Here is a 26,882-nt window from a genome sequence, read left to right as displayed (position 1 = left end):
AGTTATGGCTCTGGGAAGAAAGGGAGCGAAAAACGAAAATGCAAAACCAAAAATAACAACGCTGGTCGTTAAGGGGTAAATCAGTTTATCATATACCCCGTTTCCAGCATGACAGAATTCAGCACTATAGATATAATTATTGTACAATGTGAATGGTATCCTGAGGTAGAATAATAATGAGCCGTGCTCAGCCTGTGACCCACTGCCATAGACTGCGCGCCTGAGCTGCAGAGCCAGAACCTACATTGGCAGCAAAGATTCCAATTGGTTAAAAGTGATTACTTGCGCTTCACTGATTGGCTAGCGACCTGACAGAAAAAAAAGTTCCAGTCACTGGAGAGCGAAGTGCTCCTCTTACAATAGGGACAAGAAGCTAGAGATATTTGCTGGTGGCGCCATTTTTATGGAGACCAAATCCGTTGAAAGACTGCGACGAATATCCGCAACATAATGGCTTCCAACTGCCAGCCCCTGGAATTCAGTGTAATCACTCCCCGCAATCACATGCAGATACAAGCGCTTAGTTACGCTACGCGCCATTTTTATAAAGGGCAACTTATCGCTGAAAGTCTGGAACTAAGACAGGGCTGTCCGCTTTGTGCGCAGCTGCCCGCACCACATACAGTGTATGGCGTCCCAGTGTCAGACACAAGTCTCACACCTATAAAGTGGTCGCTTGTCACATTCACAGAAGTCCTGGGGTGGGCAAAGGAAGCGCCGGAAGTGACGTACGAGGAAGCGCTGTGCTGCTGAGAGCTGGTGGTGATGATGGCGGCGGCGGTGTGGAAGCCTGTTCTCCTGCTCCTCCACTCACTTCTCCTGGGCTTCCTGTCACATAGGGCCAGTGCCGATCTCACGGATGGCAACAGTGAGCACATGAAGAGGGAGCATTCTCTTATTAAGCCGTACCAGGGTAAGCGGCTGCACCGAGCGCCACATAGTCCTCTCTTATCGGGAGCAGAGTACACTGGCCCCCTTCCTGTGGCCTATCACAATGCAGGTCTTAATGTTCTACCAAAGTTTAGAAAATGAAAGCAGTCACCTGATTGGCTGTAGCAGCCACTAATATAACTTATAACTAGTCTTTACGCATACTTACATTAACTCATGAATGGTCAGAATCTCTGGTGCGTCATGGTAACTGTACCGCCGTGTGCACGCCAGTGTGTCCAACCGCGTGGAATTGTAGGTATGGCAGTATAGCTACCATGGCGATTATCAGCGAGTTGTAATCACCTGACGAATGAGTCAAATGTTCATTCGTTTGGGTGAACCGACATTTAAGGGACTGTCAGCCCGGAATGACTGTTTAAACCAAGTACAGGCGCTCGGTGCATCATAGTGGAGCCAGTCATATAAAGAGGTTGTCCACTACTTTTACATTGATGACCTATCCTTATGGTAGGTCATCAATGTCTGACTGGCAGGGATCTGCCGATCAGCTGTTATTGGTGGTGGCCGCTTGGTGGAAATACTAGCTGAGCTGCTCTGTCCTCTGGTAGTGTCCGTCGCAGGGTTCTGCACGTCCGCCACCTATTCAAATCAATGGAAGGCAGAAGTGTAGCACCAAGCCCCGGACACTACATGTAGACGGCCAGCTCGCAAGGAAGTACTTGCAGCCACCGATAACAGCTGATCAATGGGGGTGCCAGACACCAGCCGATCATACATTGATGACCTAGCCTAAAGATAAGCCATCAATGTAAGGCTATGTGCACACGTCTGGAATTCCCGCAGATTTTATGCGTTTTTGCCGTGGCTTTTCAAGGCGAAAATGCTGCAAAAACGCATAAAATAAGCAACCCATTGAATTCAATGGCATTCCGCATAAGCTGTGCTAATGTGGCGGAATCGCATCGCAGAAAAATACGCAGCATGCTCATTCTTTTTGCGGAATCGCGGGAATTCCGCCCACATAGGAATGCATTGTTCCGCTTACTTTCCGCATGTGGCTGTGCCCACCATGCGCAAAGTAAGCAGAACATCTGCGGATGGTACCCACGGTCCGGAGGAGAGGAGACTGTCCTCCAGGCCGTGGGTACCATATCCCTGTAAAAAATAGAATTAAAATAAAAAAATCGTGATATTCTCACCTTCCGGCGTCCCCCGCAGCGTTCCCAGGCCTCAGCGATGCTCCCGGCAAGTCTCATTCCCAGCGATGCCTTGCCACCATGACCCCAGATGACGTAGCATCTCGCGAGACGTCAAAAAGGTCATTGTCGCAAGGCATCGCTGGGACCAGGACTTGCTGGGAGCATCGCTGAGGCCTGGCAACGCTGCGTGGGACGCTGGAAGGTGAGAATAACACAATTTATTTTTTTTGTTACTTTTAACTATATCTTTTTACTATTGAGGCCGCAAAGGCAGCCTCAATAGTAAAAATTTGGTCACACTTGTCAATCAGTTCTCCAAGCGATGCTACAGATCACTTGGAAAACGCTAGTATTCTGCAAGCTAATTACACTTGGAAAACGCTAGTTTTTCGTGGGAAATAAGCAGGAATTACTCATACGTATTTCTCGCGTATTTCCCGCGGCAGGGAGTTGCGGAATTGCTGTGGAAATTTCCGCGGGAATTCCAGATGTGTGCACATAGCCTAAAAGTAGTGGACAGCCTCTTTATCTACACCATCCTACCTGCTTGGTTTCCATCAATCCATCCCTCTTTGACAGATTGTGCTTCATAGACACAGAGAATGGACAGAGAGAGATGGGAAAACAAGCAGGTGGGAAGGTGTATGTTGATGTTTGGCCCCGTCATGGTGCACCGACCGCCTGTACTTTGTTTGAACAGTCATTGTGTGCTGACAGGGTCCCTTATAAGATTGCTTAGAAATCGCCATTCTCTGCGTACATTGTCCTGAGCAGACAGAACTTGCCGCTGAGTATGCTGACAGTCTGTGCACAGAGAACATGTACTGATTATTGTGTGCACATAGGAAGTGCAGTCACACCGATGAAGCAGAATAGAGGACCACCCATCATCTTTGTAAGCGGTCATTTAACAGCCACTGTAAAATGGCACAAATGGAGCCTACATTTACACTGCACAAGTGCAGCTGATGACCACTGAACGGCTATGTGCGAACCAATGTGTTGTCGGCTAATAGCCTATTTGGAATATTCAATAAAAATTGTATGCACAGAGACTGTCATTGGTCTGGATTGGACAAGTACTGTTACAACAGGACAACGTGCTGCCCCGAGCAGTGATTTCTAATCAAGCTTAATGGGTTTTCTCGCCAACAAAAGGGAATTCTATTCATTAGCTCTTGGAGTAATAAGTTCCAAAATTGGATATGTTAAAAGAAAAAAAAATGTTCTTGTGCTGAGATAATCTTATAACTGTGCCCCTACTGTGTGATGGCTGTGTCTGACCGTGAAGGAACATGGTCTGATCATACCACAGCTCCTGGGCAGTGGGAAGAGTATATAGAGAGGACAGCAGGGGATCACAGCTTATTCTACTTGTGAGCCAAAATATTTCCCTGCCTGTTTTTAGACAATGTATTACCTCACAGAAAGAATCAGCTGTGATCCCGTGCTGTCCTTTCTGTATGCTGACTTTTGCTTCCTCCCCTGCCCAGGAGCTGTGGTATGATCAGACCATGTCACTGTACTGTCAGACACGGCCATTACACAGTACACAGCAGGGCACAGTTCTAAGATTATCTCAGCACAGGAACATTTTATTTTATCACATCCAATTTTGGATCTTATTTTTATTCCAAGATCTAGTGAATAAAATGAATTTTTCTTCATGGGAATACTCCTTTAGATCTCATTTCACGTGCCGCACAAACGTTTTGTTCATTCATCCCTGTCCAATTATAAGTCACTGATAATTGGCCACTGTAAATGATCATCTTACTGTATATATACATTTTAGCTCTTTAGGGTCAGGTGTGGTGTCATTCCCCTGCACATTGTGCATTATAATTGTCATGATATGACATGCAGGGCCGTGGAGTCGGAGCCCATTTTGGTGAAGTTGGTGTCATGGAAATTGAGGAGTCGGAGGTTTGGCTTACCGACTCCACAGCCCTGATGGCATGTACCATAAATATAGACTATGCAGGAAAATTAAGGCCTCATTCAGACATCCATGATGTACGTTTTTTTTCACAGATACAACTTTTTCCCATTATAGTCTTTGAGGTTGTTCACATGTCAGTGTTTTTTGACGGACGGTGTGTCTGTGAAAAACTTGACATGTCCATTTTTCTCCGGTATCAAAGCTAAAAAGTGCCAATACAAGCCTACAGGTCCATTAAAAACCCGTACAGCTTGATCTGGCGTAAAGGACAGTCCAGAATAAGACTAGAAACTTTGCAGAGACCAAAAGACGACGGTGGTCTGGCACTGCCCAATGCATGGTTATATTTTGGCTCAATGCCAACATATGAAGGGATGGAAAGAAAGTGATACGGGCAGTTTGGTCTGTAAAATTATTCAAAATACTGTGGGACAGGGTCCCCTTGTGGATAGTTTAGAGGCAGTCAGGTTTTGGGGTCTCAGTATATACCCTACATTGGACTTAATTTCCAAGGTTTGGCTTAAAATCAAACAAATGAGAGGTCGAACACTTATCAATGTACACACCTATTTGCAGTAGTGACTTACTCGCAAATTTGCCAAAATCACTGTGTTGGGGAACTGGAAGAATATGGGTATACAGTTTGTTCCTTTGTCTGATAGTTGCGTCTTTCAATTACTTTCAACTCAAACACGCCTATAGAGCCCAATGTAAAGTGAAGGATGTCAAAACTCCGAGAGATGTGGTATTGGACACTATTTGCTCAGAGGGAGCCACGAATTGGGTAATATCCAGTGTCTATAGTGACCTTCTCTTTGTCTTCATTAAGAAATTCCCTCTGTTGGTTAGACAGAAACGGGAGACGGAGATTGGTGCTATCACAATTGATGAGTGGGCATGTTGCGTTCCCGCGCGGTCGGCGGGCACGTAAAACCGACGCATGCAGATAAATCCGCGTGCAATGCGTGTCCCTGTGTCCCCAATGTTAAAGATAGGTACGCAGGATGCATGCGGATGTAGGTGGAGCTTAAGGGAAGATGTGCAGAAGTAAGCGGGGCTTAAGGGAGGAAGTACGCAGCCCTCCACATTCTTACCAAACGCAAGTGTTGAACCAGGCCTAAGACAACGTTGAAACCCTTGTATGAGTCAAACCTCCTGCATGAGTCAGTGTGGGGAGACAGTGCAGCTGAATCTACATATGCCACATTACAAACCTTTCTGTCAGCTCGCCTCCTCTCCTAGCACCGTCAGCTCTGCTATACTACCCCTCATTATATTTCACACAGGAATAGTTCAGAGCAGACAGGTTACTCCTTTGTGACATATAATGACCTCCCCTGATTTCACTGCAGAGCAGCTACAAGTTGCCTCAGCACAGCAGACAGAAGTGTGATTGCTGACACACAGTAATCGGGAGGACATAGCTAAACTCAGCTGCACTGCCCCTCCCCCCCACACGGACTTGTGCAGGAAGTTAGACCAGGAGATCAGAGTTGTATCATGACAACTCACAAACTCTTAACACCCACTGTACTTAACTTTTTCTGTCATCTCATTAGGTGCCAAATGCTTTGCTTGCTAATACTTCTGCAAATGGCAAAATAAAAAACAAAAAAAAAAGTGTTTTATTCTGCTCTGTAGCAACTATTGTTGTCTGCCCTGCTCAACATGAAACATTTCATGAATGGTTCTCTTTAAAAATTCCTCATCTTTCACTCGTAGACCTGTCATGGGTGCGGAATAAGAAATTTGCATAAGAATAAAAATGCTTTTTAAAGCAAGTGTATAATTTTAGTATTTTAAAGTTTTGCCCCACAAGTAAACTAGATATTTTAGAGGCTGGAATTACCTCTGAGTCAAGACACATGGCTATTGGCTTATTGCCCGGGGTACTGCATTTTAAATGGGGCTGTTGCTGATTTTAATTAATTGTAGGTATATAGAGCAGAATAAATCTATTTTTTTTTTTTTTATTAAAATGTTTGAGGAGGGCATCCATATTGTAGGAGCACAGTTCCTTACAGTATTGTCTGCATACACAGTACAGCAAGGCGAGCACTTTGTCAGCTGAGAGGAGTCAATTGACAAAGGAACAGGTTATTAGTTGGCAGTAGTGAAGTATGGCCCCTACCCTAAAGATGAGGGAGTGTCGGGAGCTGCAGGCAGTCTGATCAGGGTACATAGTGTTACTACTCTGCTTTATGGAGGCCTTCAGTAGTACAATAAGCGGTCATCAATCACTGGGCCTCTAACGTGAGCTACAAATACTATCCTATTGTGTGGGGAGGTGGAATATATATTTTAAAGTGACGCACCACACCTATCATTAAATTTGTCTGAATTTTTCTGACGTATGCCATACCTGGTGCCCTACCTTTTCTTGATGTCATCTCTGTTAGTCCAACCCACAGCAGAGGAAAGGTAGGGGAGATGTTGTTCACACAATCCTATGCACTTCACATTCAACTGCAGACTCCCATTTGGGGAAAAGAAGGAGCCATAAAGTCGGGAAAAGTAGGAAGCTGCAACTTAAATGAGAGCCGCAGGTGGCTAGTCTCCATAGGAGATTGTTACTTTTATTATGTCATGCAGTACTGCATTAGTGTGTGCAAGCAATCAACCACCCGCCTGTCATGGGGTTACCGCAACAGAGGAGCCAGAAGACTGCATCGTCTGATTGCTCCTACTCCTGTGCTGAAAAGAAGCTTCTCACCTTTTTAACCCCTTTACGACATGCACCGTACATGTACTGCGCATGTCGGGTCCCTCCTTTTTTGATGTGGGCTCCGGCGCTGAGCCCACATCTTTCCCAGCACGTCAGCTGACATGTGCCCCTAACAGCCGCAAGTGGAATCGCGATCCACCTGCGGATGTTAACCCGTTAAATGCTGCTGTCGGCGGCATTTAATGTGATGATCACGCCTGAAGCACGTCACTAATCCCGCCCATTGGTGACCCCGTCACATGATCGCGGGTCACCGATGTGTCAGTATGACAACTAGAGGTCTCTAGTAGGCCTCTATGGTTGTTGTCCTAGCCAATTTGCTATGAGCGCTGCCCGGTCGTCGGCGCTCATAGCAAGTGAGCATTTCTGCTACACACAGGCGATCTGATCATCGCCTGTATGTAGTCTATATCTAGTATATAAAGCTCAAGTGTGTGTGTATGTATGTGTGTATGTCCGGGATTGCCATCCGCACCGTCGCAGCTACAGCCACAAAATTTTGCACAGTCACATGTCTGGACCCCGAGACCGTCATAGGCTATGTTGTGAGGCGAAATTTTAACCCCGTGCGTTCCAATTCACCAAACAATTTTGCCCCTATCTACATAATGGGCAAAATTAAGTGTGTATCAAGCCCCGCCCCTCATTATGAGGTCATAATGGTTGCCATGGCGACGCTGATGTCGTCATAGGTTGCAAGCCCCGCCACTCATTATGATGTCGTCATGGTTGACTATGGGATGGAGGATGTATGATGGGTATATGGGCACGGGACTATGGGATGGAGGATATGTATGATGGGTATATGGGCACAGGCCTATGGGATCGTGGATATGTATGATGGGTATATGGGCATGGGACTGTGGGATGGAGGATGTGTGATGGGTATATGGGCACTCGACTATGGGATGGAGGATATGTATGATGGGTATATGGGCACAGGGCTATGGGATGGAGGATGTGTGATGGGTATATGGGTAATTTGCTATAACTAACCACAGCTAGTTACTATACCCGGGCAGCACCGGGCTCTTCAGAGATATATATATATAAAAATTTTTTTTTTTTTTATAAATAATTATTTAAAAAATTAAATGGCTCAAATCACCCCCCTTTCGCTCCATTCAAAATAAAACCATTAAAAAATAAAATATACACATTTGGTATCGCCGCGTTCAGAATCCCCCGTTCTATCAAGCTATAAAAAGAATTAATCTAATCGGTAAACGGCGTAGCGAAAAAATGCCAGAATTACTTCTTTTTGGTTGCCGCAACACTGCATTAAAATGCAATAATGGGTGATCGAAAAATCATATCCGCGCCAAAATGGTATCATTAAAAACATCAGCTTGGCACGCAAAAAATAAGCCCTCACCCACCCCAAGATCACGAAAAATGGAGACGCTATGAGTATCGGAAAATGGCGCAATTTTTTTAATTAACGTTTTGGATTTTTTTTTCACCATTTAAATGAAAAACAACTTATACATGTTTGGTATCTGCAAACTCGTAATGACCTGGTGAATCATAATGGCAGGTCAGTTTTAGCATTTGGTAAACATGGTAAAAAAAAAATCCAAAAAACTGTTGTGGAATTGCACCTTTTTTTTTTTTTTTTTGCAATTTCACTGCACTTGAAATGTTTTTCCCGTTTTTCAGATATACAACATGGTAAAATCAATGGTGTTGTTCAAAAGTACAACTCATCCTGCAAAAGACAAGCCCTCACATTGTCATAATGACGGAAAAATAAAAAAGTTATAGCTCTGGGAAGAAGGGGAGTGAAAAACGAAAAAGGGCTGGTGTTAATTTCTTTTGGCGGGACATGGGCTAATTGGTGAGCTCAGTTAGCCACTCCTATCCCCTTTATGATCTGGGTCCTGATTGAGCTACATTGTCACAGCTAGCTTATGCTGCATGACTTGGAGGGGAGGTGTTTATATGAGAAGGAATTTGAAGGAGTATTTGACTGTTGCTTGGGTTTGAAGGTGTGATAATTCACTTCCCTTCTCTTATTTTGGTTTTTCCCCATCCTCCACTCCCCAGTGCATTCCTCTGTTATATGTGAGTTAATATTTGTATGCCTGGTATTTTAATTTGCCCTTGTTTGTGTTGCCTTGTTTGTCGGGATGGTGTACTGTTATGCACGGTAGCGCCCCTCTTCCCTGGGTCAGGGAAGAGAACAGATGGAGGGTTGGTACAGGAGATAAGGTAAGGGTGAGGCCCTGGCATCTTCACTTTCAGAAGCATCCTGGGGAATGGGGTGAGCTAAGGCACCCCCTAGTGTTAGAGACAGGGAAGGAGTCCCAGGTCACCCGACAGCTGAGTCGTGACACCGCTGTCCTTATAGACTAGTAAACATTTTTTTAACAAAACGTAAAATAAGTTTACATTGCCCCCATTTTTTAAATTCCAATATAAAGATTTCAGCAAAGTTATGTAAAAACAAACTGTGCTTTACTCAACCTTTCGTGGTTTACAAAGTCAAAGCTGCTGAGCTCAGTGATTGACTGCAGTGTTGTAAAAAAAACAAACAAATAAAAGAAAACATAATATCCCCCACCAAAAAGTACGATTTCACAATCTAAAGTGATTAAACCTGCATGTATTTCCATAATTGCTGTTGTTTGGCCACTACAGAACCCGCAAAAAAAACACATTAACAAGTAATCAAAGCATTGTCTTCAAATTGATACCAGTAAAAACGATAACTAGCCCTCTTATAGAGTAGAATGAAGATGAAAAATAAGAGTTGAGAACTTTTACATTTTTGTGGATTAAGAAAAAAACCTGTACAAGTTTGGTATCACTATAATCATGCTGTCCTGAAGAATAGTTTGGTAAGGTCATTATCAAAAATAAGCCCTCTAAGGGTATGTGCACACTTTGCGGTTTCTGCTGCGTTTCCGCAGCGTTTTTGGCTCTGCAGAAACGCAGCAGTTTCTGCTGCGTTGTACAGTACCGTTATTTCCTATGGAAATAAAAAAAAGCTGTGCACATGCTGCGTTTTTTTCCGTGCGGTTTTCAAAACGCAGCATGTCAATTGTTTGGTGCAGAAACGCTGCAGTTTTACACCTCATCCATTATGAGGTGTAAAACCGCAGGGCAAAACCGCAGAAAAAACGCAGAAAAGCCGCAGCACTTTGTCCTGCGGATTTCCTGCAGTTTTCTCTACAAAATCCACAGAGACAAAAAACTATGTGTGCACATACCCTAATGCTTATGTCAACAGAAAAATAAAGTTATGACTCTTGGAAGCAGGAGGAAAAAAACAATAGTGGAAATTGTCTGCTCTCTGAGTTGATGTCTATGATAAAGGGACACAAAAATGATCTAAAAATGTTTAAAAAGCTTGAATTAATGTAAAATTTAATAATGCCTTCCCTTAAAATCATAATTATTGGAATCCCCTATATGTTATTTCCATCATATACAATGGTGGAATACATATTATTTGTGTCCCATCTCTGAGAACCATGCCTGTCTCCCCTGCCATATAATATTATGTAGGAAGTTCCTAAAAGATCCTACCTTTTGGGGATAATCTCATATATCTATGTCCGAAATGTATCACTGCCGATTTGTTCCAAGTACTTAAAAATGTAGCTTTTAGTTCTATTTCATAATGTTCAGCATAGAAAACTCTCTACATAAGGTAACTAAGCTGAAAAAGGAACATTTACAATTTGTGTCAAATGTTACCTTCCATAGAAAGATGCATTTGGTAGGTTGGCTTGGCTTTCATTTGATACGTCTTCTTATTTTATATTATTTATGTATGGAAATTGCTTTAGACAAGTTCCAACTAAATCTTTTTTTCACATTTTTGGTCCATTTTGGCACATTGAAGGGAACTTGTCATTTAGATTCTTGCTGCCTAAACACGGGCAGCATGAATCAAAGTATCGCTGCTCAATTGCAGCCAGCCATGTCTTTTTCTGAAGTGCCCTGGCTTTGCCTGCGCTGGTGTTGCCGGTGGGTGACATGACATTGTTGAATTACATGGTCTCTGCTGCTCATCAATATTTTGTCAGAGGGGTATCAGCTCTGACAGAATGTTAAAGGCAGCAGACAGTCAGCAGCTGCTGATTGGCTGCAGCACTCGTGTGCCACATAAGTGCTCGGGTGACCAGATGTCACTGGAATGCTACCGGTGCAGGTGAGTATAAGCTTTTCTTATTTTGCTCAGTCACCGTTAGTTAAGAAGGGAATGCCAAATATAGTCACTGTCTCAAATTTTACATAAATCAGTAGTACAGGCAAATATAGGGATCTAAGAGGTGACAAGCCAGGCCTGGCATGTCAGAGTGAGGAGACTTGTACGCCATGCATGCTCCTCAGCAAAATTAAATATGCAAAATTACTAGAACTCTAGTGCCATCTATTGGACGTAGCTACTTCTTATAGGTGGCACTAGTGTTCTAGTCCTCTTCCTCTCTGAAGAGGAAAATTGCATAGGCAAATGTAAGAAACTTTGTAGTATATTTCATTAGGGAAATATTGCTCTCTCCACTTATGAGCCTTTTTCTTCTCACGGTCTCTTAAACTCATTATTCTCTCAGCTTAAATCCATCTTGGCCATAACATGATGGACGGTGCTCAAACAGGTGCAGATTGTGGCCGGCTGTTGGTCAATGGAGAAAGAAGGGGAGAGGAGCAGTGTGACTAAAAGGCAGAGAGACTGTGCTGCTTTCTAGCAAGTGTTTATTCTCATCCCATTGCTGGATTCCCATCTACACTGCTAAGTACTATTGAACAATGTGCTACATGCTGCAGCTTCTGAACATATGCTACACAGACACAGTAGAGAAACAGCACTTTTTATGTGTATTGTGTATGGAAGACATCGCAACAGCTAGTCTCCTGACATTAGTTCAGCGAGCACTCAAATTAGATGGTCTGTAGGGTTGAAACTGGTGGAAAACGCAGGATACAAGTCATATAATGGGCAGAAATGGTGTTACTCCTAATGTATACACATGACAGCTTACTCTGAAAAGTCACCTGAAATGACACACTTTAATAATGTGATTGTTTTGTAGGGGTGGGTTCCAGCTCTATGCCACTATGGGATTTTATGGGCAGCACAATGCTAACAAGTCAGTATGTGCGCTTGACACCAGATGAGCGGAGCAAAGAGGGTTCCATTTGGAACAGTATGGTAAGTTGTGTTTTTTTTCTTTTTTTTTTTTTCTTTTAATAGCAGATAGTAACAGTGGTATGGTAAATTGTATTAGCTAGTAGTATAAATAATATTTTCCTCCACAGCCATGCTTCTTGAAGGACTGGGAGTTGCATATACATTTCCGGATCCATGGGACAGGAAAAAAGAACCTTCATGGAGATGGCTTTGCCCTGTGGTACGCCAAGGATCGTCTACAGCTAGGTGACTTTTCTGTTGGAGATGGTTTTACTGTTCTTGTTGCTCATTAATGATTTAACACTTAAAGATTGTTTTATATTTCTTAAGGACCCGTGTTTGGAAACCAAGACAAGTTTCATGGTTTGGCAGTCTTTGTGGATACCTATCCCAATGATGAAACAACAGAGGTGAGTGTGGAGTTAGTAAACATTTTGATGCATAAACGAAAATCAGTAGGGGGTTTTTTGTATGTCCCCTTCACTAACTGCTACCACTATCATATAGTCATGCCGAGTGCTTACTATAGCTTCCACTAGTAGCCTAATTTTGCGAAAACTCACACTGTATGAAAACTGCCAGACTGCAGCCAAGCAGGTGGAGACTTTCTGAAAAGTCAAGGTGGTTGCTCCATAATGCCACCCAGATTGATGTTCCTGGATGTCACTCCAGTTTCTACAGAAATTTTGCACATACACAATTTGTCCTGCATGGGCAGTAAAGCAAAGGATGTTTTATTTCCAGCATATGCACTCACATTAATGTCACATGTGAGATATTTCCAAAAAAGTGTTGACTAACAGCTGTTTCTTTACCCTCTTCCAATGAAATAACCATGCATATGTGTTTTATGGAGCAGTGGAAAAAATAGCTATCTTTCTGAAACGCATTCAGCCCTCGTCTGTTGCACGTATATCACCTTTTAGGCCACCTGGTTAAAGGGGTATTTCATGTCCAGAGGAAATGCTATCAGTCTGCACACACAGGAGAGGAAGAGGACTAGAACTCTAGCTTTTATCCGAAGTCATGTAGCAAGGCTCGTTAAAGAGTCGACATTGATTTTATGATTGCCACTTCCAATAGGTGGTACTAGAGTTCTAGTCTTCTTCCTCTATGAAGAGACTATATGCATATTTCCCAGAGGAGCATTGCAAGGCTTAAAAGTCTCCTTACCTTGGTACGTCATGACATGTCACTCTCTGCAAGTAGAAACGTTGCCCCTTTAATTTGTAGGCTTATAATGCTATAAAAGCAACATTTTGAAGCCAGTATTCTACTGTAATTATTAAATATCTCAGAAGCAAGAGCCTATCTAGCAAAACAAGTCATATTCTTAATCAGCACCATAAACTTAATATAAAACCATTCCGACATCGTTGGCACCAAAGTCACTGTATGCCAGTGTAATGAGTGCAATGATGTAAAGCTGCTCAAACCAATCACCAGCAGGTATCTGAATATTTCCAGATACGAAGTGCCACTGAGGGCATGGGGCTATATAATTGTATTATATATTATAGACACTGCACTTATTAAACATTTATACCATTGCTTTTTCTGACTAATTTCAGGAAACCGGTCTCTAAAATATTCTACGTTTTTCTTTTCAGCGTGTCTTTCCATATATCTCGGCCATGGTAAACAATGGCTCCTTGGAGTACGACCATGGCAAAGATGGGCGCTCAGTAGAATTAGCAGGCTGTACTGCTGATGTTCGGAATAGCAACCATGACACGTTTCTAGCCATTCGATACTCTCGTGGACGTCTTACGGTAAGGAAAGTGTAATATGTGGATTACATATTCTTCACTTGCCAGTGAAAATATATAGTATCATGACATTCCTTGTGTGTTGCTGTATGTAAAGACAAATAGATGATGGTAATCCTGCTTGTTAACTTGTTTTATTTTGCTGAAGATCATGACGGATATTGAAGGGAAAAATGAATGGAAGAACTGTGTTGATATATCGGGTGTCCGGTTGCCAACAGGGTACTATTTTGGAGCAACTGCAGCAACTGGAGACTTATCAGGTTAGAACTCTGCAAGAAGGAAGCATTTAAGTTAAATATCTTAGACCTGATAAAAATGCTGCATTTACTTTGTATATCCCTGTCAGAATGTCTTTATAGTCTATCAGTCTCAGGCCATCTAGCCTGATTGAATGTTCCTCAGTGTCCCCCTCCCTGCTGCTGAGCTCACATTGTTCAGTGCAAGCTGCAGCTGTCCGTAAGACTCATAAATATTAGGATTCTATAACCATTCTGAAATATATTTTCAAAGTTAATAAGTCACATCATGCCTAAGAGGTCTATTTAATAATGTAATCTTTTTGTATATGAACACTGACAGATCTACCTTAACGACCTCATGTTTGACCCCATTATTTGGCACAGTGCGTAAATCTTATCTTATTTCTTATAGATAATCATGATATTATTTCCATGAAGTTATACCAGCTTATGGTAGAGCATTCGCCAGATGATGAAAATATCGACTGGACAAAAATAGAGCCCAGTGTTAGCCTCCTGAAGTCTCCTAAAGGTGGGTTAATATAGCAGGGAAATATTTTTCTCATACTTGTGTCTGTGGCCTAACAAGAAATGTATATGCGGCACATAAAGCAAATGCATGGATCCAAGAACAGTGCAATAACATATAGTTTTCAGGTTTCAATATTCATCTATTTGTTGCATCCAAAGAAATTCAATACCAGGCTTCTGAAGTTCGTGGCACGTGGCTGGATGGCTTGACTATCTCCATTTCCATATGTTCATTGTAATGTAACTGCACATGTGGCCATTAGTCACTTGATTGCGGGGTGCATTGCATCGATTTTTCAGGACTGGTGGTTATCACTTCTGATTGACCCACACAACCTTGGAAACACTATAATCTTGGCATGAAACGTATAAATGTGTAAAAATTTACATTACCGCAAATACGTCCCAGAGTGCACTTCAGTGGTATAGGTCATACTTTCCAATTATTCTTTATACTATATCTCAGTTTCAACAAGAAAACAGATTTGCAAAAATACCCTGTATTTGTTATCCAGCACTTGCTGATTACTGTCATATATTTTACTGCAGAGTATTTTTGCAAATCTGTTTTCTTGTTGTGTCTCAGTTAGTGGGTGGTGTGAACGTTGTCTTACCGACTTGTTCATATTTGTGCATGTCACATATGTTTTTATATCTCTGTTTGTGTCTTGGAAAGCTTCTGAATGCATTGGCAAGGAAAAAGTGGCATACTTTGAAGACTTTGGTCCTCATGATATGGAGTTGGAGGACCTATAATCATTTTTTACATGATAATCTCGCTACATCATGATAAAATGGAGTTTTTTGTTTTTATTTTTCATCTCTGTTGCGGAGATATTGGCTTATAAAGTTTATTGGGTAATTTTCATTTAAACTAAGAGAGCATTAGCAGTAATTCTTTTGAGAGTATTTGCTTTTTTACCCAATATGATGTTGCTCAATCATAAGTAGGTAGTGTCGTACAAGGGAGAAAAAAAAAGTCCTCATAGAAGGTCAGGTCCCCGGCTTTCTTCCCGTAATCTGGAAAGTAGGCATTAGACCTAGCGTTAATAGTTTTCCCAGGAGTCCATTATGACAGCACCATCAGGAGGTTGTCTTTCTTATCCTAGATAGGTACAGGAACACACCAAAGGCCCCTCCCCTCAGTGATCCCCCAGTACCACTCCAGGATGGATGCAACTCTATTTTATTTCTTAAGTTTTCCTTCTACAAACTGTCATGTATTAGTTAGGAATTTAAGGGAGGGAATGTAATTGGTGCTGTCATGATGGACTCCTAGAAAACCTATTACCAGTAGGTCTAATGCCTAATTTCCTGGACGTCCTCCTGACAACTCCATGAGGAGAATGCCAGAGGATACATTCAGGGCGAGACCACTGCTTGGAGGACCTTCCTACCGAAGGCCATCTTTTGGCAAAATAAAACGTCCAGTTTATAGTGTCTGCAAAAGGTATTCAGATTTGTCCATGTTGCAGTGCTGCAGATTTGGTCCACCGAGGCCCCTGCTTGCTCTACCCAAGAAGTGGCTACTGCTCTCGTGGAATGGGATCTGATATTGACTGGAGGAGACTTTCCTGCTGATGTGTAGGTCAGGCTCATCACTGATCTGACCCATCGTGCCAACGTTTCTTTTGATGCCTTTTCCCCTTATTTTTCCCCCAAAACTGTATGAACAGATCTATCTACCAGTCCTTTGTGGCTTCCAAGTACCGGAGGATTACTCTTCTGACGTCTAGGGAATGAAAAGACCGTTCCTGACTATTTTTATGGTCTTGGCAGAAGGAAGGCAAGACTACTTACTGGCTCATATGAAAGGATGTTACTATTTTTGGCAAGAACACAGGGTCTAATCTAAGAATAATGCAGTCATCTAAGATATTTAGTTATGGACTATTAATGGAAAATGCCTGAATTTCCCCCATTCGTCTGGCTGTTATGGCAACCAGTAATGCAGTTTTAAGGGAGAGAGATTTTATATCTGAATCCTCAAGTGGTTCATATGGAGGTCTGCATAACCCATTTAAGACAGTGTTCAAATCCCAAGGTGGGACGTAGGCTCTAACCATGGGTCTTATTCTGCCTATGGCCTTTACAAATCGTTCAATCCATAAATGTCCTGCTAGTGGATAGTCCATAAAAACACTCAGAGCCGAAATCTGCACTTTCAGAGTGCTGGGTCTGAGGCTCTTCTCAAACCCCGCTTCTAGGAATTCTAAGATTTGGGGAATATCAGGCTTAGATAGTACTATTGCCTTGGTATATTACGCACAAAATGTTTTCCGTATTTTTGTATATATTGCCGATGTCACCGGTTTCCTACTTTTTTGTATCGTCATTATGACCGAGTCCGAGAGTACTCTAGACCTCAAGATCTGCTGCTCAGGATCCAGGCAGACAAATGTAGGAGCTTCACACTGGGATGGTGTATTGGTCCTTGAACCAGTAGATCTTGTCTCTCTAGGAGGATGATGGGATCTTCTATGGCCAGCTCCTTCTGGGCCAAAAATGTAATGATATGCTCACCTTGGCTTGATCCTTCTGTATCTTTCTCAGCACTGCTGGGATTAGAGGAAATGGGGGGGGGAGGGGGGGGAAAGCATACGCCAGGTTCATGTCCCATTTTTGAGTTAAGGCGTCTACCCCTGATTCCCTGATTGAGGGGGAAAAAAATTTCTCCTCTTTTGAGTTTTCCCTTGTAGCAAACAGGTCCACCTGGGGGGGGGGTACCCCATCGGCATATTACATGATAGAATTCTTCAGCTCCCATTATGACTGTTGAGTTGTTTTCCAGATGAGAAAGTCTGCTACTACATTCTGAGACCCTTTCAGATGCACTGCAGTCACCGATAGCACCGTTTCCTCTGCCCAAAGGACAAAGACTATATATAAAATCTATGTATACTAGTGCCTGTAAGCCGTATGTTCCAAGAGTTGTTATTAAGTAGCTCTATGAACTGATCACATTACTCCATGGTGCCTGTCCAGAGAAACAAAATGTCGTCAGTATAACGGTCCCACTTGATGACATGCGTGGAGAATCTCTCTAGACAGAACACCTTGGTGAGCTCCCACCAACCAAGAAACAAATTTGCATATGCGGGCGCACAGCGTGCGCCAATCGCAGTCCCCGTCGTCTGTCTGTAGTGCACCCGATCAAAGACAAAGTAGTTTTTATCTAATATGAAATGCAGTAATTCCAATAGAAAGGAATCGTGTTTTCTGTCACCTGATGTATTTTGGTCCAAGAAAAACGAGACCGCCTGCATACCCAGATCGTGTTGTATGCACGTGTAGAGAGACTCTACATCCAAAGTCACAAGCCAAACATCCGGAGGGATTTCAAGATCACGTAGCTGTTGGATCAAAAAGGTAGAATCCCTTACGAAAGACCTGAGGGAAGAAACCATCGGCTGTAAAAAGAAATCTACATAAATGCATGGTCGTTCTAGCAAACTGCCAATTCCAGACACAATAGGTCTCCCAGGAGGTACCTGTAGTGACTTGTGGACCTTAGGGATCATATAAAACTTCGGTATTCTTGGACGGTGGCATGTCAGAAAATCCCTCTCACGTTTGTTGATTATATTATTTAAAAATGCTGAATCCAACAGGCGGTCCAATTTTGCTTTAAACACACACGTAGGGTCCGAGGGGAGAACCTGATAACATTGAGGGTTTTTTAGTTGACGTTTTGCTTCACTTAGATATAACTCCACTGGCCAAATGACCAAGTTTCCCCCTTTATCCGCCTCACATATGACAAAATTGCGGTTAGACCCCAACTTTGTAATAGCGGCCTGCTCACGTGCACTCAGATTTCTATCCCTATTTTTGTCGAGTTTTAGAGCTTGTATATCTTTACAGACTGTATTGAAAAAACGCATGCATACCTTGTTAGCATGTTTTTTACAGGTATATTATATTCTCTGCTACATGATTTAAATCAATTTCATCTGTATGCACAATACATGCTGTCTTAGTGCTGTTTAACTCATTTGTGACCATTTGCCATCATCTGTATTTATGGTATGTGCATTCGTTTGTTCTTATGAACTAGTCTTTATGCAAAGCCTTTATATTGTGGTATGCTATCTATATACACATTTGGTTCTCTATTGAGTTATTTCATGTGGAATGTGGAGCCATGAGGGTTTGGCTCTATTTTGAGCCTAGATTTTCATGTCACATGTGTGACCAATTTTAATGTTTTTAACGATTGGGTGTTTTGGTTTGTGTGTCTAAAGATTGTTATATTTTTTGCTAAATCCTATGTTGGGTGATTCCCAATGTGTGGCCTATATCTTCTATCTTCTTTGTAAATTGGCATCAATCTTGTTTAGGTCTGGTTCGATCCCCTTTTATATGTCAGTGGTGCCCCTTGTGTCTAATTTAAACTCTGCCCAAAGGAAGATCTTCCATGCTACCGCCTGCAAAAGGTGGTGTCTTGGACCCCGTTGATGTTTGAGGAAGGGCACCATAGTAATATTGTCTGACAGGATCCTGATGTGTCTGTTCTTTAGACTTGGTCCACATTGCTTTAGCGTTTCCCAGACCGCCTGAAGTTCTCGGAGGTTGGATGATCTGGGAGGATCTGATCTTTTCCAGGTAATCTGTATGCACTGATCCTGCACCTGGGTCCTCCAGCCACTGCCACTTACGTCTCTGGTGATCAATATAAATGGGGACTGTCTCCACATAATCCCCTTCTTTAGATTGGTTATGGACGTCCACCAGGTTAACAACTTTTTTGTCACTGCTGACCGTTTTAACTTTTTGTCTAGCCCATCTCTCCTTCTGTTCCATGACATCAAGAATTGATGTTGCAGTTGTCTTGAGTGGAGTTGACATCACCAGACCCCAGGAATGGAGGCAGTCATCAGTCCCAAGATCCTCATAACCTGTCTGATGGACACCTGTGATCTCCCTCTGAAGGCTATAGCCCTGTTCTTGATTTCCTCCTGCTTCTTTGCTGTACGAAGGACATCTGTTCGGCGTCCAAGAGAATTCCTAGGAAGACCTGTCTTCCTGGCACCAAATCTGATTTTCCCCAGTTTATTATCCATCCTAAATTGTTTAATACTAAAATGGTTGACGTTAAACTGATTCTCAGTTGCTGGGGGGATTCTGAACAATTAGTATTCCTTGCTCTCTGAAAAAGGCCATAACCTCTGCTACCAGCTTGGTGCCGAGGAAACCCCAAATGAGAGGCATTTTCATTGGTAATATTAAGTTTTTCCCCCTTCTACCAACGCAAATCTTTGATCGCGCTGGCTGTGAGGATGGATAGGTACCTGATAATACGCATCTATGAGATCTAACATGCACATTACCATATTCTTTATTCTCAATGGAGTCGTAGATGTTATAGTCTCCATTTTGAATTTTTTTGTATGATACCCATCTGTTCAGTGACTTCAGATTTATTATGGTGCGATAGTCTCCTCCTGGATTCTTTATTGAGAACAGGCCCGAATAGTACCCGAGACCCCATTCCGACTCTGCCAGCAGCCTTCTTGCGACCTGGGGACACTGGATAGTTGTTATGAAGGTAACAGCAGGTACGCAGGATGCAATGACGAGACGCGAGACTGAATTTAACTTTGGCTAAAGAACTTTTATGAATTTGAGCCGCTAGGGCTATGCTAAGCAACCAAGCCAAAACAATACCAGATATTGTCCTCGCAGGGACTATGCACAAACAAGCACTCTGAGAACACGACTAATCCGGCAACAGCCGGGTGCTATAGGGCCACGATATGGCCGACTACGGGTCCTTATTTTCTACAGTGTCACTTATCCGTCCTGACGTCCCTCGGCGTCTCTCATGAGGCTGCGTTGGCGTTGCAGCCGCTGGGCCCAGCTGCTGAAGATCTGTTGTAGTCTTAAGGCGCCCCAGCTCCCAGGAGGAGTTGGGGCACAACAGGCCCAGAAGGAGTCCTTTGATGAGGTGACCCCCTGTAGACACAGCGGGGTTCGGCTTGTGAGCGAGTTTAATGAGACTCAAGTCTCCAAGCAGGGTTGTGTCGCAATTCCCAGGAGTGGCGGTTGGCAGGCCACGTGAACGGCCTAGGCGAAGAGTTCCCCTGTAGGCGGGGAGTAGGCCCCAACTGCCGACTGCAGCGGGGTGACGTCCACTGTGGCCCATGATGAACAGGCAGCAGTCGCTGAGTGAGGCGGGGCGGCAGCAGGCAGGCCGCAGCCGCGGGCCGGAGTGAAGTGGCATCGGCCGCGAGGGGTGGCGGACCAGCCGCAACAGGCTGGAGCACAGCGGTAACAGCTCCAGAAGACCATGGGCAGGGAGCGACCCCAGATTGGAGTAAAGCGCAAGTCTCTGGTAGGTTCGTAGCTTACTCTCCGCAGGCCACTGAAAGTCTCCCCTCTGCCGCTGGTCTCTTCTCAGGTCACCGTCTGTCACTCTGGTTCTCCCAAAGTCCCGCAGTCTCTTGCTTTGTGTCTGCCGTTCAGCCAAATGACTCCCCTGCGCGCTCCCTGTCCCTTTTATACTCGCCCCTCCCCTTTCTGTCGTGTCACTCTCAGCCGTCCACTCTCCTCCTTCGTTCCCCGGGTACTGTTTCCTTGGGAACCTAGAAGGCGGTCCCCTTGGTTCCGGCCCGGACACTCTGCAGGGGCCCTCCTCCCTACAGTTACATGGAATCTTCCCTGGGGTATCAACACGAACTGTATCTTGTTTCCTTCTGCTACTGTTTGCAGTATCCATGGGGTTTCTGGATACTTCTGACCAAACCAGAAGAACATTTTGGAGTCTTTCCCCCCACTTTCCTGGCGTCATTGCTTACGTGAAGTAGTTGCTGAACCGGAAATAGCACTTCTTACTTTACCGCCCTTCGGGTACCTCCATCTACCAGACTTTTTCCTTTCCCTTTGTATTCCGGTTTCTGATGGGAATAAGGCTTCCGAAAGGACAAAACTTTTTTTATTTTTTTTTTTTCGAAATCCCTTCTTTTCATCCAACGCTCTTTCCAACATGATGTCAAGTACAGGACCAAACAGTCGAAGGCCAGAAAAGGGGATAGAGCACAATTTATTTTTGGAGAAACAATCCCCTGACCACGTTTTCAGCCATATTGCTCGCCTAGCCATATTCACTAGTGCCTTATTCCTTGCGGCAAACCTCCTCCTCTTCCTCACATGAGTCTTCTATTCTTCCAACCATATATTCATGGACCTTGCCACAGAGGTAGAGGCTATATTAGCCTTAAAGGGGTTGTCCAGGCTTTTCACTTAATCTCAGTACATATCTGGGCTGCAGAATTATGACAATAAGTAATTTACTTTCTGTCACTAGTTTGCACAGTTTTCTAGATATTCTGAACAGAACGTCCAAGGGGGGGGGGGGGGTGTTATGGCATTGAAATGAGAACTGGTCGTAACCTCCTACTCTACTGGGACAGTGAGGGAAGGAATTACTGATAATGAGTTATGTATTGTAATCATGGAGTGGCCCAGAATACAGGACGATTTTCCCTCCTCACTAGTTTCACTTTCCATAGATCACTGTTCAGCGTTTGTCTGGGGGAGGAGCAGCTGGGTGGTCTGCTCTCTGCAGTGAGGCTGCTTGAGTGGGAGGATTTGTTACTGTGTGATGAGGGCTTCTTCATGTGGACGGGGAGGGCCTGTAGCTATGAAGGGTGGGGTTATTGCTATAGAGGGCATGTTTGGAGTAGAGTAGGAGATTACACCCAGTTCTCATTTCAATGCCATAACACCCCCCCCCCCCCCCCCCTTGGACGTTCTGTTCAGAATATCTAGAAAACCGTGCAAACTAGTGACAGAAAGTAAATTACTTATTGTCATAATTCTGCAGTCCAGATATGTACTGAGATTGTGACAAGCCCGGACAACCCCTTTAATTATAGCCGCAGAGGTCTCCCATGTTGTTGTTGTTCTTGTGTTTTTGTTTTGTTTTTTTTAGAAGACTTTTAGCCTTCCTGTCCATAGGATCTTTTAGGCATGATGAGTCTTCAAAGGGGATAGCTATTTTGTTTGCTACCCTTGCTATAGGGTCATCCACCTTAGGGATTTCCTCTCATAATTTTATGTTCTCCGACTCAAAAGTTAGACTTGATCTGACACTTCTTGGTATTGTCAGTCTCTTCTCCACGTCCTTCCACTCCTCCAGGATCATGCCTTTAATATGGTTATTGACGGTGAATACTTTGTTCATGCGGCTCCTTAAGCCCCGATCATTTCATCCTGTATTGAGGAGGGGGGCTTGTGGGTATCCTCTACTTTCATAGTATTTCTTACGGCTGATAATAGACCGTCAGTATCTTCCCAAGAGAAAAGGTACTTTTTCTTTTCTGGGGGCATTGTAACAAATTCTTCCCTTTCCTCTTGTTCAGGGTCAGAGTAATCTGATAACTCTTCCTTCTCTGAACTTGATTCCATCTCCCATTGTGGTCTTTTTTTTTTTTTTTTTGCCTGGGAGCCATCTGGGAGGATTGTGGGGGAACTAACTCTGTGATGCACTTCTGAACCTCATTAACTTATTATATATCTTATGTCGGTCATAAATGAGGTGTGTTCATCTTTAACCACCTTGGCATACACTCTGGGCATAGCTGTTTCCCATATGTGTTCCCATACTCCAGTCTGTCAGACCGGAGTAGCAGATAGCAGCGCTACGCCGGTCTGTCTGCGCCGCTCTGCCTCCACCTCCCGCCCTGCCTGCAGTGCACGCTGGTACCTAGGGTAAACATCGGGTTTCTAAGGGCCCCGCGGTCCTTAGAAACCCGATGTTTACGTTGGTAACCAGCGTGTTCGCTGGTCCTGATCGCTGGAGGGGCTGTCTGTGACAGCTCACCAGTGATCAGCTAACAATGTGCCAGCGATCCCATCCACGTCGGATCGTTGGTGGGATCGCTGGGACATCGTTATGTGTAGCAGTACCCTTAAGGCCCTTTTACATTTAGCGATGCACCAGCGATCCGACCAGCAATCCGACCCGGTCAGGATCGCTGGTGCATCGCTAAATGATCGCTAGTGAGCTTTCATACAGAAAGATCTCACAGCGATGCAGCAGCGACGCAGCGCATGATACTCACCTTTCACACACAGCGATCCTGGCGTCCTCCCGCCCGCCTCCACGCGTCGCTCGTCGTCACAGCAGGAAGTCTCAGCAGGAAGCAGACGACGAGAAATGGAGCCGGACAATCTCGCGCGATCAGCGATGGACAGTGGGGGAGCCGGTCGGAGGTAAGTATCACACATAGCGATATCGCTAGCAATATCGCTATAACGTCACAAAACCAGTGACGTTTTAGCGATATTGCTAGCGATATCGCTTAGTGTAAAACCCCCTTTAGGGACCCCTAGTTCGGCAGGGTGTCTGCCTCCAGACTTTCTGCAGAAGTCAGGGGAGAGATGAAGAGGATCCCGTCCCGATCCTCCTGTGTCTGGCATCAGGAGCTCCAGCTCACCACATACTGTTGTTAATCTCATGGCTTCCTCTTCCCTCCTCTCTAATTCCTATCAGGTAATTTACATTATGTGATGCCATCTATTGCTTACTGATGTAATTATGCTTTGTCCAATATGGCTTAACAGTAATTGCACATGCACTCCAGCTTTTGAGGTATTACACGTATTCTGTCCCTTCACATTTTAAATACATAGGTGGATTTATTACTATTGTTTGTGCATGAGTCAGAGGTAATCCTATTTGACTGTCTCTTTTGAGCAGGGGGAGTTATTTCTGTGTTTTATTATCCTATTTTATGTGCCTTTATTGCTCTGATCCAGTTAAGAAAGTTTGGATTTTTTTTCAACTACCTGGGCTTTTTTTACTTCTACTTTTTGGTTTAACAAACTGTTTTGCTACATTCGTAAAAGTGCAATCTATCAATATATAAAATGAATCTTATTGGTAAATAGTATAATGAGATGAGAAAAAGAATCGGCAGAATTACTTTTTTTTTCTTGCAATAGGATGTGATCAAAACATCGTATCTATCTCAAAATGATATCAGTAGAAACATCAGCTCGGTGCAAAAAAATAAGCCCTCACACAGCCGCATATCCCGAAAAATGAAAACTTGACTGGTTTCTGAAAAATGGCGACACAAGCAAATTTTTTTTTTTTTTTTTATACGCATTTCTGAATTGTTTTTCACCACTTAAAAAGAATGTTTGGTATCTGCGCACACCTGTACTGACTTGGAGAATCGTATTGCCAGGTCTGTTTTACCATATAGGGAACATGGTAAATTGTGGAATTGCACTTTTTTTTTGCAGTTTCAAGGCACTTGCAATTTTTTTCCCTGCTTTACAGTGCATCACATGGTAAAATCAATGGTGTCATTCAAAAGTTAAACTCGTCCTGCAAAAAAGAAGGTATCATATGGCTGTGAACGCTAAAATAAAAAAGTTATGGCCTCTAGAAGAAGGGGAGGCAAACACAAAAGCGGAATATCGCCCTGTCATGAAAAGGGTTAAGAGGATTCAATACAATTTTGGCAATGTGTAATCTGGCTTCTTACTAAATGCAAGCAGAACATTGTGTGAATGCATTCAGACATGATCCTTTTTCTGTAGCTGCCTATATACCATCTACAAGCACATGTGTTTTGGGAGCTTTTTTTTTTTTTTTTTTTTCAGGATACTTACATTTTTCCCTTTTTGTCTTCCAGATAATGTCGACGATCCAACTGGCAACTTCCGCAGTGGTCCTCTGACTGGTTGGAAGGTGTTTCTTCTGCTGCTCGCAGCTCTCTTGGGAATCATAGTGTGTGCTGTTGTGGGAGCTGTTGTCTTTCAGAAACGTCAGGAAAGAAACAAGCGTTTCTACTAACTGTATAATCTGGCAATATACCCAAAGCCAAAATGTGAACCCCCCAGGAAACATGGATTGTACAAATGTTTCTTATGTGGGTGTTTAAGGAGATAATTTAAGTGGTATTTTCATACTTTTCGTTAATGGGAATGAATGCCGTCAAAAAGGTGGGTGGGAGAGGAACAATCACTTTTTAAAGACCACTTTTTTTTTTTTTTCCTTTGGGGACGGTCTTATTTGATTTATTTTTTTAATATAAATGTCTGACTTAACTGGAGTATGCATTAAGTATATTTTTGGGAAGGTATATGACTGCATTGTTTTTCATATCTCTTTTCTTGATTGCTGAATCTACAAACTTTTGCGAGGAACGTTTAGCGGAGCATCTTCAATTTCTACTGACATCTGATGCACCTATCCGGCGGCTCAATCCTGTGGATTGGAACAGTTGCTCCTTGCAAAAGGTGTCGGTCACCTATGAAATCAAAGAGCCCTGACCATAGCTTGATTTCTGTATCAGCCTTGCTGATATAAAATGTTTACAAAAAAATAGGAAATGAAGAAAGAAGAATTTCGCCTTGGGTCTGCACTACATATCACATAAATCCATGGGAATGATTTTCTGCTACTGCATTTTTCAGGAACGTGGAGGTGTTTCCTGTAAGTATGGAGGATATCTGGCCACTCATTAAAGAGAGAAATTAAAAAATTGTGTTGACTCCTAAAACAAGGGAGGGGTATCATATATTACATAAGTGATAATAAAACTGTTAGTATACTGCACCATCAAAGGGCCACATCACATTTTGCCATGGCATTCACAACCAGCTTCTGGGTTTTCCATGGATTTTATCTTGCAAAAAAATTTCAAGATTGATCTTGTTATAAAGCATAGGTTATGCCCATCACGGGCTCCTAAAAAAAAACCCATATAGATGCATGAACATACAAGCATCATAATCTTGGAGATGAGCTGTATACCCCTGTTTTCTATAGTTGTGCCAAAGACCCAGGGTACAAGAATGTTCATATCAGTGGGAATGCAACTGCACTCTTAAGCCACGTTCACGTGTTCAGTATTTTACATCAGTATTTGTAATCCAAAATTCAGGAATTGAGCAGTCAGAGGAAAAGTATAATAGAAACACGTCACCACTTCTGTATTATTCTACCTACTCTTGGGGATGCATGGCGCCATCACTGTTTTATATAGTCGCACATACAGATATAATACTACATTTTCTGCGCACAGTTAAATTTTGTTAGTGTCTAAATTGTGGGATATCGGATTAGAAATTTGCAATATTGTGCTATAGCATACAAGTGAAAATTTAAAGGGGTATTCCCATAGTCATAAGAAAGTAAGTTTTGTCGGATAGTACTTGTAAATGCCAAGACTCTTATAATTTATCACTTAAAATTTTCAGTCGCTCTTGAGAACACTTTTTGTTTGGATTTTTAATATCTCAAGGACAGCTTCAAAGGTTAATAGGCTGTAAATTGTAAAAGTGCTTGTTTTGAAAGCAGTTTATCTATGAAGATGGGAATAACCTTTTGGCCGGGGTCAGTCTTGCGTGTGCAATGCGAGAAACTCGCGCATCAATACTCGGCACTGCCGTCGGCACTCGTGACCGGAGTGTGCAGCTGC

At 43.2% G+C, this 26,882-nt stretch overlaps 1 protein-coding gene across 1 annotated transcript; it reads left to right on the top strand.

Annotated features, from left to right (window-relative positions):
* The first annotated feature begins 583 nt into the window (after positions 1–583).
* LMAN2 (lectin, mannose binding 2) lies at positions 584–25,541 on the top strand. Its single transcript, XM_073545062.1, has 8 exons — positions 584–913; positions 11,803–11,921; positions 12,029–12,146; positions 12,231–12,310; positions 13,511–13,672; positions 13,818–13,932; positions 14,324–14,443; positions 25,092–25,541. The coding sequence occupies exons 1-8, from the start codon at positions 766–768 to the stop codon at positions 25,250–25,252; spliced, it is 1,023 nt and encodes a 340-aa protein (XP_073401163.1). The 5' UTR covers positions 584–765; the 3' UTR covers positions 25,253–25,541.
* Positions 25,542–26,882: the final 1,341 nt, after the last annotated feature.

This window comes from Dendrobates tinctorius, unplaced genomic scaffold (assembly GCF_039654945.1).
Source record: "Dendrobates tinctorius isolate UK_male_01 unplaced genomic scaffold, ASM3965494v1 ptg000139l, whole genome shotgun sequence".
Classification (NCBI taxonomy): Eukaryota; Metazoa; Chordata; class Amphibia; order Anura; family Dendrobatidae; genus Dendrobates; species Dendrobates tinctorius.
This window is presented reverse-complemented; position numbering and strand designations above follow the sequence as displayed.

Excerpts from the sequence above, each read along its gene's own strand:
- LMAN2 (XM_073545062.1), top strand. The coding sequence starts at position 766 with ATGATGGCGGCGGCGGTGTGGAAGCCTGTTCTCCTGCTCCTCCACTCA. Across the intron at positions 13,673-13,817 it reads ACTCTCGTGGACGTCTTACG|ATCATGACGGATATTGAAGG; the intron begins GTAAGGAAAGTG and ends ATTTTGCTGAAG. Across the intron at positions 14,444-25,091 it reads CCTCCTGAAGTCTCCTAAAG|ATAATGTCGACGATCCAACT; the intron begins GTGGGTTAATAT and ends TTTGTCTTCCAG.